The 15,013-nt window shown below is 42.3% G+C and overlaps 1 protein-coding gene across 2 annotated transcripts in view; it reads left to right on the plus strand.

Annotated features, from left to right (window-relative positions):
* LOC150082659 (lipase member H-like) overlaps positions 1-11,407 on the plus strand; it is a 30,594-nt gene extending 19,187 nt beyond the window's left edge. For both annotated transcript variants that reach the window (XM_090377570.1, XM_090377571.1), the window contains exons 6-8: positions 1,098-1,211; positions 10,583-10,687; positions 11,040-11,407. In XM_090377570.1, coding sequence (XP_090233696.1) covers positions 1,098-1,211; positions 10,583-10,687; positions 11,040-11,299 — 479 coding nt within the window. In that variant the 3' untranslated portion in view covers positions 11,300-11,407. The remainder of the gene's footprint in view (positions 1-1,097; positions 1,212-10,582; positions 10,688-11,039) is intronic.
* The last annotated feature ends 3,606 nt before the right edge of the window (positions 11,408-15,013 follow it).

Genomic DNA, 15,013 nt, shown 5'->3' on the forward strand with positions numbered 1-15,013 from the left:
AAGAAAAGAAGTAACACCGAGAACGAAAGAGGAAACCCAGTGTTTCAGACGTAGAGAAAGCAATATTTCTGATGTACTTGTGCCAAAAAATATTAGAAGTCAGAATAATCCCAAGTAAAGATGTGTGATCTTGTTTAGGATTGTCGTCGGAGATGGGAATAGGAGCAGAATAATCCTTTTTGAGAGATATAAGACAGGACTGAGTTTTCGAACGATTGAAATTAACTAAGCTGACTTTGCCCAATTAGAGAATTACCTATGTTTCGCCTATCCTTTTTCCAGTTTCCCTGACAAAACAGAAATCAAATATACCTTCTTTCTAGAGGACCAGTGCCTTCCACCATTGGAAATCTCACTGTACTTCCTGATCAGTGATCCTTGCTCTATCTTTGAGTGGGAATCTGAGACCTTGGTGTGTTCCGCGTTTTAATTCCTTGAACAACCTAGTTTCTTCAAGCTGTCATATTTGCCCATAAAAAGCGAAATTTCCATTTAACCTTCCCACAATCTTTTGATAAAAACACACAGAATCAATCTCTTTCTCTATACTATGTCCGAGAACAAATGATCCTCTAACCAGTCACAAGAAAGGTGAATATTAAAAATCCGTAGCTCGTAGGAGTACCACCTTTGGCAGTTCTCTCCTGGGCCAGAAGGGTCGAGCCCTTTCTTTTAAAGCCCCCACGTCACCAGGGAACCATCATCCTTTCACCAGTTGGCGAAAGGGTGACGGTCCATGAGAAATCAAATTCCTTTTCGTGAAGAATGAAGAGGAAGTTTTCATTTGATGAATTTTTGAATTTTCCACTCTTCGCTGGGTGAAGTCCATATTAGAAAGACAGACTTTGCCAAAGTACATAAAGCGTTAAAATAGTTTATCTGTAAATTGCAAACCAAAGCCAATATCTAACCGCCACAGTCATATATTCATCTAATTTTATTAGTACCGTTATTGTGGTATTTTATACACATAATTCACGCATTTTATAATTACAGATAAAAGAAGTTTAAATAATGTTTAATTTTTTACTCTGTGGTTGCGAACATAGATGGTCAAACTACTGATTGTCGTTTACTACTAAAATTGTATTTTCAAGGACTCGATGCTGGTGGAGTTTGTTTTCGCGGTCGTTCGGCAGAAGGTCGTCTGGACAAAACGGACGCAAATTTCGTGGATGTCATTCATACCAGTGGCTCAGACTTTCCAATAAGTGAGTTAACAGTGTGTGTGTATTTCCTATAGTTGCTAAATGTACTAGTATTAAAATGTCTAGAACACCCGAACGTGCCATCCTGTGAGCATGCCTGTACCATCGCTGGATTGTGCTTTCTAAATCAGATACATTGATGCCACAGTCCTATCTTATTTTCAACAGGACCTTATCCAAAGGCGATGGCCTTTGAATACGGGTTTGCTAAGCAATGGTCCTCACCATGGGACACAAACTAAACGAAACTATTACATTAGGGTCACCATGTAATTTCTTACATATACCCATGTGTATTGTGTCTGAAAATTGAGTGTGTTCCCTGGTCGATTTGCCTGTTTTACTGGACGAAAAACCCCAAATTTCTGGGTAAAAAACCCTTGATATCTACGCCTGAGACCAACTAACTCAGCCACAGAGTGAAAAAAGCCCATTAGAGCTCCTCGTGTCATCGACGGAATTCAAACATGGGCCTTTTCCAAACGGTGTGGTGAGGACGGCGACGATACCATTGTGCTACCTGCGCAGACTCACCATGGGACACAGAACCGATAAAAACAAAAAGGATTTTACATAAACTTAATAGATCGAACAGTCAAAACGGATACGTACCAGGACATCGTTTTCTCCGCTAGAACAGTTAGAGGTGTTTGGAACCCTGAGCCTGTGCAGCTTGAAATTCAAGGATCCATGCCCCGTAAGGACGAACATTGTAAACACTCGAATTAAACCAGTTACTCCCAACGGTGGAAAGCAAGCCAAAGTCAGGAATGAGCAATTTAATCACCTGCCCTAGAGATTAATTATTATTATCAATTTATTACCCCAGGAAACCGTACAGGAGTACGTGCGTGCTCGACCTGACATATTTACAGAGATAAACCTACAAGAGTTCGAAATAAAAGCGAAGTTTGTAATAAACATAACAAAGCTTCGCCGCCGTGCAGTGAAGACGTGCAGTTTAAGGCTCCGTAGAAATTTGTTTAAAAAATGTGCTTTAACTTCAATTCTTGTCTCAAAATGTGTTCTCACTCAAAGATGTCAACTAGTGGACTCCCCCAGTAAGAAAATTTTAAAATTCTGTTGGGAAATTAGCGGGTTATTTGCGTTAATATCTGTATCCTTTGTTTGCCAGACCGCAGTGGTCACCATGTGGCTGGCAGCAGGTTAATTTTGAATTTTGAATATTACTTTGTTCTCAGTGATAAAGGCAATTGTACGTTGCTTTTCCGGATTGTATGACGACATACAGAACTCCCTGCCTGCACGAGCTGCCGACACTACGTTTGTCCGTAATATTTCTTGAATTTACGCCTCAGGACTCATTGACCCACTCCTCACTCACTCACTCACTTCAGGGACTTTACACGTGTTCTGTATTTCTCGTTCAGTTTTTCGCTGTCTTCAAGGACGCTGATAATCCTTTAAATCGCAAATACCTACGGTTTCTGCAGCCATGAGCGAACCTACTACTTGCACAGGGTGTCGTTATCAAGTTGACTATGTCCTCGAGTGCACTTCGTGCAAAGCCGTTCGCCTCTGTGGGCCATGTAGCCCATACGCTGATTTGAAAACACTCGCAAAGAAAATTAAAAATTCTTGGAAATGTGAACATTGCAAACAAGCAGAAAATGACTCGAGGAATGTCGATGACACTTCACCTAATTTACAAACTGATCCGGAGTGCGTATCCCGCCGTGATTTTATTCAGCTAAGTGATTCTGTAAACGAAATTCAGACGCAATCTCTCAACTTTTTGCTGAGTTTACACGGTTAAAGGACTCAGGGCAACAGAGAAGCGACATCACAGGTGCGAAACCTGATGAACTTCTAGAAATGAGGATGTCTGAACCCGTGTGTCATGTTCAGGAACCACGAACGCAGTTGTTGAGAGTATCGAGCGGTTGAACTCCAGAATTAATCAGCTTGAAAATGAATTATTAAACTTCAGGACACCCTCATCAGAAGCAATAGCGAAAATAGATCATGGAAATGAAATCTCAAAAGCACAACTGGCAGAGCTACAAGACGACATCACAGTGCTGCACAAAGAAAACAAGGAGATGAAATTTTTACTCCTTGATATCTATAATAAGATCGAACTGTGTAAGCTAGCAGATCCGAGCAAACTCACTAACCTTCTGAACTCAGACGATCTTAGTAGATTATATAAAAATTACCCAAAGGCCATTACAGTATCAGTCTGCCCCGAATGTAGCAAAAAATCAATCCCCAGTCCTCCATTAGAAGCTCCAGGTAGGAACCAATCTGAAAAACGGCCAAACACTGGACATCGTCGAACGCCATCTCCTCGCTCCAGCCAGCTTATAAAAACAGCAAAAACCACCCGCAAAAGCCCATCATTCACGTACGCTCAAGACGAACCTGAACAGGGCAACTGATGTTAATCACCACTCAACGAAAGAGAGGTTTCCACAATTACAGGAGCAGGTTCCACCAACGGTCAATGGCACCACATGTAGAAACTCTCTTACTTGCAATAACGAATTCTCTACCTCTATGCCAATGAGGCAAAAGTCATCATTTCCACCTTCACACCCAACATCTCGCAATGCCTGTCCTGTCATACCTTACTCGCACTTCTCATCTTCACAAGGCCTGGGACTCAGTTTTGCAGCGAATTCAATATTCGAACCAGCGGATTCTTTCACACTACAATTTCCACTACCAGTTCACCCCACTGCAAATCCATCCTATCCTATGCAACCAGAAGAAAGTACACATATGGACTTCAGAGTGAGCCAACGAACAAGTACAGCTTCATGTGAATGGCTTCGAATTGGCACATCGACCAACTCCAAACTGCAGCCTTCCCACACACCTCCCAGACGGCAGAAGTCCAGACCCTCTAGTGGAATTTTCATATCTCGCTTAGCCCCAAATACCACAGCAAATCATGTTGCTGAGGTTCTAGGTGATCAACTAAACCTTCGACTAAAGGTGCACCAACTTCACACCAGGAACCCCCGCTGCGCATCATTCAGGGTTGAATGCGCACAGGACCTGTTCAATTTAATTGGAACCGAATCTATCTGGCCTATTTGCACCATTATTCGACCCTTTTATAATAGGAGAAACAGTCACCTTCCCCAACCTTCACCTCTGCACCAAAACCAAGTCTGCGACATCACCACTCACAGCTGACTGGACTCATTCCCGGACAATTTCCAAAGATCTCAGCAGTCCTCCTTTCATTCCACTGCTCTGCCAAGCCCCACAGTTAAAGCACCACCCTACCATGTTAAGAGTATCCTCAGTCCCCTATGTGATGGTCCCCATAAAATAACAGTCCATATTTCGTTAGGAAGTCGTGCCGTTCGCTTGCGAACATGCCAACTCAGAAAACCTCCAATCAGGACGGAAGTTCGTCGAACACATGTCATCAGGGCGTATTTCCAAAATATCAGGTCCATTAGGAACAAACTAGACTCAGCAGAATAGATCTTCCTCTCCTCTTCCAGGTCGCTGAGGTGGTCTGCCTCGCAGACCACGTCAGCTATTGCTGGTTACCACATGCTGTCTGCCTCCAGGGAGCACTCTAGAGGCGGTGGAGTAGCCATACCCTACAACACCTCCCTATTGTCATATGAGAATTCGACCTCAATTACAACTCAAGCTTTCGAAGCGATTATAGTCTCGCTACGCTTCCACTACAGCTACATTGATATCGCATCTGTGTATATTCCCCAAGGGCTTACAATTGAAATTATTGAAGATCTAGGGTACTGGCTCTTAAACCATCTTCGTCCGTCTGCACAACGCCTTGTTTTTGGTGATTTTAACCTGCCTCCAAACCGCCATCACCTCTTTATCAGGCTCTGTGAATTCTTCAAATCTATCAACATGACACGGGTCAATGAGAACCCCACCAGGGGATTGAACCTACTGGATCTCGCTTTTGCTTCAACACCATGCACAGCTGAGGATGATCCCATCGCATTCTTCCTGTCCGATCACCAGCCCATAGTTTTGACATGGTCATTGCAGGTGCCAAACTTCAACATCCCTGACAACAAAATAGTCAAATACGTTTCAGCACCTAAATACCTTAATCCTCAACTCTGTGTAGAAGCAGCATCCTGCATTCCTTGGGATGTCCTCATTGACTGCGACTTCAGCCTCGCAGTGACACTCTTGTCTAACTGGATTAAATCCGTCACCGACTATGCTGCCACCAAACGAGCAACAGTAACTCCCCGTTCCAGATCGTGGTGAACTGCTGACCTCAACAACAGCTTCAAAATGAAACAAGTCCTACATAAGAAATGGAAGCTTACGAATGGCAGTCAAGACAGAATCGCCTTTTCCCGCTCCAGGGTCCACTTTAATCGAAAGAAAACTGCTGCAATCCAAGTAAATCTTAACCGCACTCTGAGGAAAGGAAAGCCATTCTATGCTGCCCCACATGGTGGATTCAATCATATGCTTGATCCTCAAGAATGGCTCAAATACATCGCCAGGTTTTCAAATACAACCACAGTCCCATCTACAGTTGTCCAGCCTGACTATTAAAACCCTTCAGATGTCCTAGGGACTATAGAGATCAAGAAACAGTAGTTCATACGTGCCATCAATTCCCTCCCACAACAGCCACCTGTTGGGGAGGATGGAATTCCGCAATTTATGATCAACTGCTTGAGCACATTCATCATAGACCCTCTTCTCTCGATCTACAACAGATGCCTCGCTGAGCATTATTTCCCAGCCCAGTGGAATAAGTACAGAGTGTACCCCATCCCTAAAAACCAATTTGCCACAAACGTCAGCCTGTTAAGACCCATATCAGTTGCCTCTTGTCTGTTAAAAACTCTTGAAAAGGCTTTGCTACCCACAATCACTCAACAAATCCTCCAGACGAAACCACCTGAAATCCACTATGCCATTGCAGGAAAACCATCAATCACTAACTTGGCAGCCACCACAGAACGCATCCTCTCAGCATTCGAACAAAGAGCTGAGCTAGCAACCACATATCTCGACATAAGCGCAGCCTTTGATGCCGTGTCGATCCCGGCCTTGCTCCTCCTACTTAAGGAGAAATTTCACATTCGAGGTAATATGCTGTGCTTTTTGGAATCTCTTCTCTGTCACAGGGTACTTATTCTCCATCGGCAACAACATACCCTATCCTGCGACATTACTGCTGGTGTTCCGCAGGGGGGGGGAGGTCCTATCTGGTGTCCTGTTCACAGCTATCATCGTGCCCATTATTGCCTCAACGAATGGTCTCTTATGCTATACCCATGACCTCAAACTGCTGACTCAAATTAACCCTGGCGACAACCCCGTTCAGCTCAGCAACAGGATCAATTCCCAACTTAAGGATCTAGAATTGTACCTGGCAAACTTCAATGTAAAAATTAACCCACTGATGTCTGCTCAGGGAATATTCTCCCTTAAATCCATGCCGACAGTACTCAACGTTTCACTCGCAGGGGTACGAATACCAAACGTACCCTCGCACACAGACCTTGGCGTTCTGTTTGACCAAAAGATGTCCTTTGTCAACCAGATCGACAAAATCAGTACCAGATTTTCTCGTCTACGGTGGATCTCAAAGCAGCAGCTGCTACACGTCCGACATCCTGTCACTGTTAAAAGGTTCATCACCTCCACCGTCTACCCCGCCATTCTCTATGGTGCAGAAATATGGGCCTCCGCTGCACATACAAACCTCAATCCCGTATACACCGCTGAATACTGGTTACTGAAATGGGCCAATAAGAAGCTTCGGCTACCTCCCACTACCACAACTACCATGATGGCACAAGCACTCGACATCCCGAGGATGAAGTTCTTGATCGTGGAAAACAGGCTGGTCTTCACAGCCAAACTCATCACAGGCCAGATGTCATCTCCAAATATTTGGAACGCTTGCTCTTGGAGGATTCCACAAATTACTAAAATCAAATTACTAAATTAGGGTTACCCGTAAATGATTACATTAACCCGTATTCGTGTCTGTAAATTGCGTGTGTTCTCTGGTCGATTTTCCTGATTTGTTGGACGAAAAAACCCCAGTTTCTGAGGGAAAAAACCTTGCTATCTACGCCTGAGACCGACTAACTCAGCCACGGAGTGAAAAAGGCCCACTAATGTTCCTCGCGTCATTGACGGGATTCAAACCCGGGCCTTTTCCACCCGGTGTGGGGAGGACGGTGACGATACCACTGTGCTACCCACGCAGACTGGAGGATTCCACAGCCAAGCCTAAGGTCGGTACCTGCACTCGTGGCTCACCACAACAGGCTTGTACTCACTGAGAGATTTCTTCTCAAGCGGATGCTCGCTGCCCTCAACCGTGTGGACGCCGACATCGACAGCATAATAAGTAAGAAGAAGGACTGACACAACTTTATCAAAGCCCTTGAATCCTGATATATTGCCAAGTATTTATTTCTGTATTTGTTTCTAGCTCTGTGTTTTTATGCTGTATTTGTATTTCTTTTGCATTTGTGATCGGTATTTTGTAGCCTTTTGTATGTGTTCGCAGCATTTTGTAGCCTTTTGTATTTGTACGCCGTACTTATCTTATCCCTAACTGCTATATGTGAACCCCCTGGCGCTCGTCGCCGTGATGGGATATTGTGCTGTAACTCTACTTCACGATAAAGTTTTATTTATTTATTTATAAATTTAGCAGGCAAAAAAGTTCAGTTGTAGGTGAACGCCATAGATTCAATAGCTGGTAACAGTTCTTGAGTATTTCCTTTCTGTAGAGCTGGTCCTCACAGAACTTATCAGGGTGGATGCCTAATTTATTGTTGATCTGAAGGCAATTTGGCCGGGAACAAGTCCCTAAGGGAATCAACGTTTGAAAGGTAAAGCCGCAGAGGGAGGCAGACATCGGGGTGTTCTCCTCTTGTCTTCTTTGGCCCAGAGATTAATGGAGTATAGACGGAGCATCAATTCGACCTATGATAAGCCGAGCCAACGTTAAGGTATTTCTTTTCGTGATGAGAAGTCTCCAGGAAGTGGTGCCTAGATTAGCTTGGAGGATGGATCTGGAGTTAATAAAATGAGGGCCCACCACGCACCCTGTTCATCCATCTGAGCAACCAGTATTTCAGACTGAGGTACTTTTTTAGGTGGGAGGCAGGAGCAGATGACCAAATTTCAGATGCCTAGAGAGGGATAGGGGTTATGCACCACAGGATGTACTGAAAAGGCAGCGCTAGCTGATGCACACCAAAGAGCTCCTGACGCACTGCCCAAAGAGCCGCGTACGTCTTCTGTCTCATCCTAGCAAAGTGAGATTGGAAGGTGAGTCCAACATCCCAGGTGAGGCTTAGGTCTGTATAAGAAGTTACCCTTTTCACCCTTTCACCGCTTAAAGGATGCCATCAGGCTTTCCAAAAGCTTAAGAGCTCTCCATGCGTTTTTATCGTTTTATTTTTTAAATGTTGTATATCCTGATTAAGTTGGAATGCAAGCATTTGGACACTTCTTTCATATGAATATCATAGGAAGGGTCTTTCTACGGAAAAGACAGATACACATACCTGTCCAACCCATCTGCAACATTCTCCTTGTATTCATATGAAAAATTCCTTGTTCCCATTCCTTTCGCTCTTAGCCAATGCTTTCTCATACTCAGCCGTGGCTTCTGAAACTTATCTGTGATACTATTACCAATCAATGTGTAACGATTACAGGCTTGAGTACTGTTTCTGGCTCAGTAACTGACCCATGCCATCTTTTTCTGCTCTAACTGAACGGCAAGCTCCGCATTCATCCCTTTCGGCGTCCGACTCGTCCAGTATGTTTTTAATGGTAAATATGCGTTCACGGCTTCTGTAATTTTCGCGTTAAAGGTATTCCATAATTCAATTGTTTCGTTCTCACTCTGCAAACCCTCCAATTAATAAATGCCTTATATTGCCTTAAACTGTCAAAGTTCCCTCTTCTGGAATCAAAACCCGTGCCTTTATCTTTAACTCTTGCTCCATCTTTCTTATCTGCAAACTGACGACTTCTTGATCGTTACCCACCAAAGGTTATTGTATTTTGAGCCCTGTGAAGTCATCTAATTCATGAGTAATAATGAGGTCAAGAGTATTCTCACCTATAATATTTGCTTTAACATGCTTGTAATAATAATGCTCATCTAATTTATTTAAAAGTTTTGTTCCCCATGGTGAGTTTCCTTCTAACTTATTCCAATCAGTCTGGAGCAGATTGAAGTCAACCATAATAAAACATGCATTCTCCTATCACGGAAAGCGAAAGGAGAAGGCGGTGCTAAAAGGTAAAATGCGAAGGAAGTCGGTACTTAGAGGACCAGACGGTAAAAATTTAAAGCGAATTGTGTACCAGAATAGAAGGTCCGGTATATGCTAAATGTCTGGATTTAATTTAAGCAAAGAAAGACGCATTTCGAACTGAATTAAGCGGTGGAAGTAAAGAATCTGGGATTTCCTAATCAAGTGCCTATACGAAATCCAATTCTTTCTGTAAAAAATCGAAATATTCGAATGAAGTGGTGCCTCCAACGTCATAGCGGTCTTTGGAACTGTGGAAAGAGATGGTTTGATCCGATGTGTCTCAATATACGCTTTTTTGTCCCAATAATTGGTAGGGTGAACACGAAGTTCATGAAGCCATACATCCATTCTTTCACGTGTCCACTACACAATGGACTAAGGCGGTGTGGTGGAATGGGGTATGTTTGTTTTGTTGATAGGGACTTGGTTCTCTCATACCGTTAGAAGGTCGTGTTAACTCCAGTGAATATCTTTCTGCCGTATCAAACGATTTCAGTCTGCAGTATTTCATTTTAACCAAGATTGAGATGGATTCTTCGAAGACGAAAACACAAGAATCATATCTCAGTGGTTCGGCGAACATTCCCAATATTTCCAAGATCTGGTAGGAAAAGGTAGTTCGGCCTCTCAGCACTCTACCGACCACAGTACAACGGCTGGCAAATATCGTGGTTAATGAATGGTGAAATGTGGAGCTAGACTCCTTTAGACGCCTAATGGAATCAAATCCTGAAATATTAGGAATGTAAGTTTTCATCCACACCGGAAAAGCAAATTCCAATAACGAAAAATAATATGATTCTGGTAAGTAAAGATGGCGTACAGAATTTTTCTTAACTTAAAACTTTTAAGAGAACATGGAGTGGGTATTGGAATTTGCTTTTCCGGTGTGGATCGTACTTGGTTTATAAGGGGCTTATAAACCAAGTACGATCATTGAAAGCAATCCTTACTACATCACATGCTAGAAAATGCTGATAATTGTCTTCAGATCTGATTCCTCACAAACATATTGGGACTCTGCAGATAATTACTGTGCCCCGTGACCATTTTGAAAAATAAAACTTTTTTTTTTGTCTCTTTTTATAGGCCTTGGCATTGCAAATGCATTATTTGGTTTAGGAATATATGAACCAATCGGACACGTGGATTTCTATCCAAACGGTGGAGATCAACAACCTGGATGTGATCCTGGTAAGTATTTTAAGTGCAAGAAATTTCTGCGCTAAAAGCACACACAAAAAGGAAATTTTCATGCCTTAATGTGGATCGGAATTCTTTTCCCTTGAATTCTGTTGAGAGTTCCACCATTTTATGTTTAAAGTACTCCCTCCTCTGATTGGAAATAATATGTTCATTAGGTGATGATGAATCTTATTGTCGATATAAACATCCCTCACTTTTCCAGTCTACTACACGCGCGTATCTGTTACGTCTCTTTACGAGAGCTCCACAACTGTTCATTGAAACGAATTTATGTCATATTTTTCTTTTCTATAAGTTTCACTTCAATAAAACAAAATTCAATAGACAATTTCGTTTTTAGGTTTGCTTGGATTCGTATGCAGCCACATACGTGCAATTGCTTTATATGGAGAGTCGATAACGAACAAAAACTGCAACTTCACAGCCGTGGAATGCGATTCTTATGACGATTACAATCGAGGAATATGTACATGCACAAACAGAAGGACTGCGGTGATGGGATTGAACGCGATAGACTTCAAAGATCGTTTTCCATCCGGTCCCAATCAACTGTATCTGAAGACGAACAGCGCATCTCTGTACTGCATTCCACAATGCTGAATTTAATTTGAATCACATCAGATGATGTTATGATGTACACAAGTTGTTAAATATACACTTGTGTTCATTGGTAGTTTAATGGAATTAAATTTCAAATAAACTGTTTAATCTCTTTTGTCTATTATTCTCTTAAGTTGATAATGTGTACTAAAAGAGTCTCCTTCAATTATAATTAATTAACAAAGTCAGCTTAAAAGCGACCTCATTAATGAGAATATTCTTAATCTCCCCACTACTAAGACAACTTGACCAAGCCCTCACTTTCACAGCGGACAAGAATAATCCATTATGCTTTAATACCCGATTTAGGGATAATAATGACTTGCATTATTTTAATATGTACTCTGCTGTAATGTGTTCAGGGTTGTTTGGTTGCTTGATGTAGGTTTTAGGTGCATCAGTAACTTAGGCCATACTGCACCGTATTTAATATGTCTGTACATTGCGCGTTTTCTAAAGCCGATATGCTGTTTGCTGGACAAAAAGCCGAGTTTTCGGGAGAAATAATCTTGCTCTCCTCGCCTGAGACCAACTAACTCAGCTACGTTATGAAAAATATCCATAAAATTCCTCGGGTCATTGGCAATATTCGACCTCAGGTCTTCTTCAACCGGTGTGGGGAGAATAGTGATTATACCAATTATGTTACCCACAAGGGGTGTGTTTAGGGACTAAATAGGAATTTAAACCAGGGTATATTGATCTTAGGATGTAGAAGAATGGCACTGTGGTTGATATTGATAAATTTGGAAGTAATGACTTCCAGTTTTAGCTATCTATTGTCACCATTCTGGACATAGATTTAAGAATAATCGCATTAGGTCATTCTACCTGCTCCAACATTGATTCAGTCGAATTTCCTAATCCAACCACCTCAGATACTTGTTTGCGCGAGAAAAACAGAGACCAGAAGGTCTCTGTACGCACGGTCTTTGCAGAAGTAGGAAACCCAAAAGAATGTTCTCATTCTGTTTATATAAGCCTCGAACTGCCTCTCCCAATGTAAAATTTTCCCAGATGAAATCGAAAGTTAGGCCCTGCTTTCCTGATTCAGTTTAGCTCGGATATGATGCATTGGCTAGTAAGTTTAATGTTACCACAAAGCTGGCTCTGGTTTCCATAAGGACTCCAACATATTACCGTTCAACGTGCTAACTTCACCAAAGAAATATTTTAGACTGAATCTATCGACTCTAACACGTTTTCTTGCTCTGAATCACAACCGAGGTCCTGAAATATATGATCTCACTAGTTTTGTATCCTATTTTCCTTATCCAATAAAAATGAGACTCCGCTTTTAATAGTGATGCAACCTCAAATAAAAAGTATCACTACAGCCACTTTGTCTATCCTTCCCTCTGATCTCTAGCGCTCGGTATCAATTATCAACGACACTGCGATAATTCATCATCCCGTGATCAAACTCCCTGATTTAAAATTCTGATTAGTCCCTGAATAAAAGTCCTAGTGGAGCAGTGTTATTGTATCTCGCCATCATCACGGTGCCTCACTTAAATATCTGCTCCCAATCCGAAATGGGTTTATTGGGTTTTTAGGGTTTTTAGGAACAATGGCATCTAAGGCCATATTGTTCCGCATATACTGTTTGTAAATAGCGTGTGTTCTGGGTCGCTTTTCTGTTTGCTGGTAGAAGAATTCGAGTTTCAGGGAAAAACCCATGCTACCCTCACCTGAGACCGACTAAATAGCCACTTTGTGAAAAAGGTCCATAAAACGTCTTCGCGTCATCGAAGGGACTTGATGCTCCAGCAACCCATTTCTTTAAAGATTAGAAACCCTACTTCCATTTAAACAGATGAAAAAGATCGATGGTTAACTTATCCACTATGTAAGGCAATTGCAATAGAGCACTTGGAACACTGTCTCCGAGTGTGAAGATCTGACGTAAATACACTGAATGATCACTGAATTATGACCACCTACCTAATACGTCGTAGGTCCTCGTTTTGCCCTCAGCACAGCAGCTATCCGTCGTGACATTTATTCAACAAGCTGTTGGAAACGTTCGGGAGGTATGGTCAACCAGCCTGTGTGTAATGCGGTCAACAATGCGGGTGATTGGTGTATCCAGACGCCTGATATGCCTTTCCATTGTGTCCTACAAATGCTCTATAGGATTGATATCGGGGGGAAGTGCGGAGGACAATTGATATGCTGGAAGTCAGAACTGTGTTCCTCAAACCATTGCTGAAAAACAAATGCCCGGTGGCTCGGCGCATTGTCATCTTGGAAGACATCATCGTCATCCGGGATAAAGTGTAATATGTCGGGGTGTACGCAGTTAGCAAGGAGTTGACGATAGCGGACACCACTGATACGTTGTTCCACATGCAACAGGCGCAGCACTGTTGCATGTGGAACAACGTATCAGTAGTCTCCGCTATCGTAGGGTCCAAGTTCGTTCCTGCCAGTGAAGCATGCCGCACACCATACAACCGTCTCCACGGGCCTGCACATTTGATACCATGCATGACGAATCAAGTGCCTCATGTTGTTGAAGCTAAATCCGTACGCGACCACCCACGGTGTGGAGTAAATAACGTGACTCATCCGCCCAGAACACATTCTTCCGTCTTCTAACGTCCAACTTGCATGCTCTTTGCACCAGCCGAGTCTTTTACGCCGCCCCCTAACTATCTCCAGATCTATCCTACAAGCAAATCTAGGCACAACTCCCTGGAGACATATAATCATAAAAAAAATGTTCTCACGCTTGCACGGCTTATAACGAGGCGAATTGATGCTCCATCGGTATCCGCATTAATCTCTGGCCCGTGGAGAGCAAGAGGGAAGCACCCCGACTCCTGTCTACCTCTACGTCTTACTCTGTCAAACATTGATTCCCTGAGGAACATGTTTCCAGCCAATAGTCTTCGGATCTTCAATAAATTTAGGATCCACCCTGACAGGTTCTGTGAAGACAAGCCCTACAGGAAGGAAATCCTCAAGAACTGTTACCAGATTATGAACCTATAATACTCACCTGCTCCTGGACAGACCTTTTTTTTTTTTTTTTTTTAACTTGCCTATTTGTATATGACAAATTCTTTCTGTCTTCATGTAATCATGTATATTACTGTATATTTTGTACATTATTGTTTATTTAATCCTGTAAAAGTCTCGGGTCGAGCACGAATATACCCTTGTTTATTGTACATTGTGTTCCTCGTACCTTAGTCTGTATTCACACCCTTCTGGCACAGAGCCGTCCCGGGGTGACCCAAGGTTTCTTGGGAAATAAACTGATTTTAATAATAATAAAATGATGGAAGAATGGTCAAATCTGTAACTACACTCCTTCAGATTCCTAATGGAATCTATGCCATGAGTAATTCGGGCAAAGGGTTGTACTAATAATGCTATAACTAAGAAAATGTACAGAATTTTGTTAACTTAAAACTTTTAGTTGAACATGGTGTGGTTATTCAAGCCAAATATGTCGATAAGTGAAATAAAACAAGTTGACAAGCACTGTTTGGTGTAGGAACATATGTCCCAATCGGACCTTGATTCTCTCCAAACGGTGGAGGTCAACAATCTGGATGTAATCCTGCTAAGTATTCTCTTATTCTCTTAAGTTGATAATATGTATTAAAACAATCTCCTTCAACTATAATTAACAAAGTCAGCTGAAAGGAAAATTAACTTCGATTCATTTAATTGGTAGTTCTGCTGGTCTGGTCAAAATTCAAA

This window comes from Mastigoproctus giganteus, chromosome 7 (assembly GCF_048544385.1).
Source record: "Mastigoproctus giganteus isolate SK-2022 chromosome 7, ASM4854438v1, whole genome shotgun sequence".
NCBI classification, from domain to species: Eukaryota; Metazoa; Arthropoda; class Arachnida; order Uropygi; family Thelyphonidae; genus Mastigoproctus; species Mastigoproctus giganteus.